The sequence below is a fragment of the Suricata suricatta genome, chromosome 11, assembly GCF_006229205.1.
Source record: "Suricata suricatta isolate VVHF042 chromosome 11, meerkat_22Aug2017_6uvM2_HiC, whole genome shotgun sequence".
NCBI lineage: Eukaryota > Metazoa > Chordata > Mammalia > Carnivora > Herpestidae > Suricata > Suricata suricatta.
In genome coordinates this window covers 13,452,831-13,454,035 of record NC_043710.1, presented here as the reverse complement: position 1 = coordinate 13,454,035, position 1,205 = coordinate 13,452,831, and the positions used below count along the sequence as shown (strand labels likewise).

The following is a 1,205-nucleotide window of genomic DNA, read 5'->3' as shown; positions in this document are numbered from 1 at the left end:
TCCAATCATTTCTCTGTACCAGTAAAGCAAAGTGATTGAACTGAGCAAATAAAACCTATAAATAATATTTTTTCAAACATCAAAACATGATTTGAGCAATATAAAGGAGAGAGGTATATGCTGGAAAACAAGGGCTCCCAGAACACAAAATAGAGAAGTGTCCAAGCAGGTAGAGGGTAGAGGGATAGAAAGGACTAGTTTACTTGGCAGAAGAATGTGAATGTGATAAAATTTTTAAAAATCAGTTTCTGAATGACAGGAAGAAAGAACACGAGATGTGATCTCTTAGTGGACAGCTGAAGCAGTGTGGTTTGGTAGAAGCTGATAAGAAAAACCTACCCATTCAAAAAATTTCCTGCAGAAGTGTTGAAATCCCCACGATGATGATAAATAATGAGCTAAAGAGAAAGCCAGTGGCAGCTAAGGAAAAATTACAGAAAATCACTCTGGGTTATCAACTCCTTATGGGTAGCTATCTTATATCATTGAAAACATACACTTATACAGATTCATATGCATGTATATGTAAATACATTTATTCAATATTATACTTAGTATGTTTAAATATGCATATAATATCAATACAAATAATATAGTAGATTCATGTATATTCATCTACAATAATTATATACAACACAGAACTGAAAAACTAATTGTTTGCTACAACAGTTCTAACAATGTGAAATTGGTCTCCAGAGAGTTTGAATTTCTGAATTTTGCCAAAAGGTTCAGGGAAATAAAATTAACTTCTGATGCCTTTAACTGTAAACAAACCAAAAAAAAAAACAACTTGATTGAAAAGTTTACTATCTAGCATCTATCAGAAAAATTGATTTTACCATCCATTAATCTCCTTCCACTTTCTCCTTTAGAAGATGAAAGCCACAAAATAAATGGCTCCAGGGAATCTCACTTGGGTGACTGAGTTCGTGGTCACAGGAGTCTCAGACCGCCCAGAGCTCCAGATTCCACTCTTCTTTGTTTTCCTGCTGATCTATGGGCTGATGCTGGCCGGGAACCTGGGCCTCATCACCCTCACCAGTGTGGACTCTCAGCTTCAAACCCCCATGTACTTCTTCCTCAGGCACTTGGCTATCATCAATCTTGGAGATTCTACTGTCATTGCCCCTAAAATGCTGGCTAACTTCTTGGTTTCAAAGAAGACCATATCCTACTATGAATGTGCAGCCCAACTGGGTGGGTTC

At 36.8% G+C, this 1,205-nt stretch overlaps 1 protein-coding gene across 1 annotated transcript in view; it reads left to right on the top strand.

Moving 5' to 3' along the window:
• The first annotated feature begins 893 nt into the window (after window positions 1-893).
• The window catches only part of LOC115306918 (olfactory receptor 8J2-like), a 1,197-nt gene continuing 885 nt past the window's right edge, over window positions 894-1,205 (top strand). The window contains exon 1 of the mRNA XM_029957486.1: window positions 894-1,084. Within this exon, the coding sequence (XP_029813346.1) occupies window positions 894-1,084 (191 nt within the window). The remainder of the gene's footprint in view (window positions 1,085-1,205) is intronic.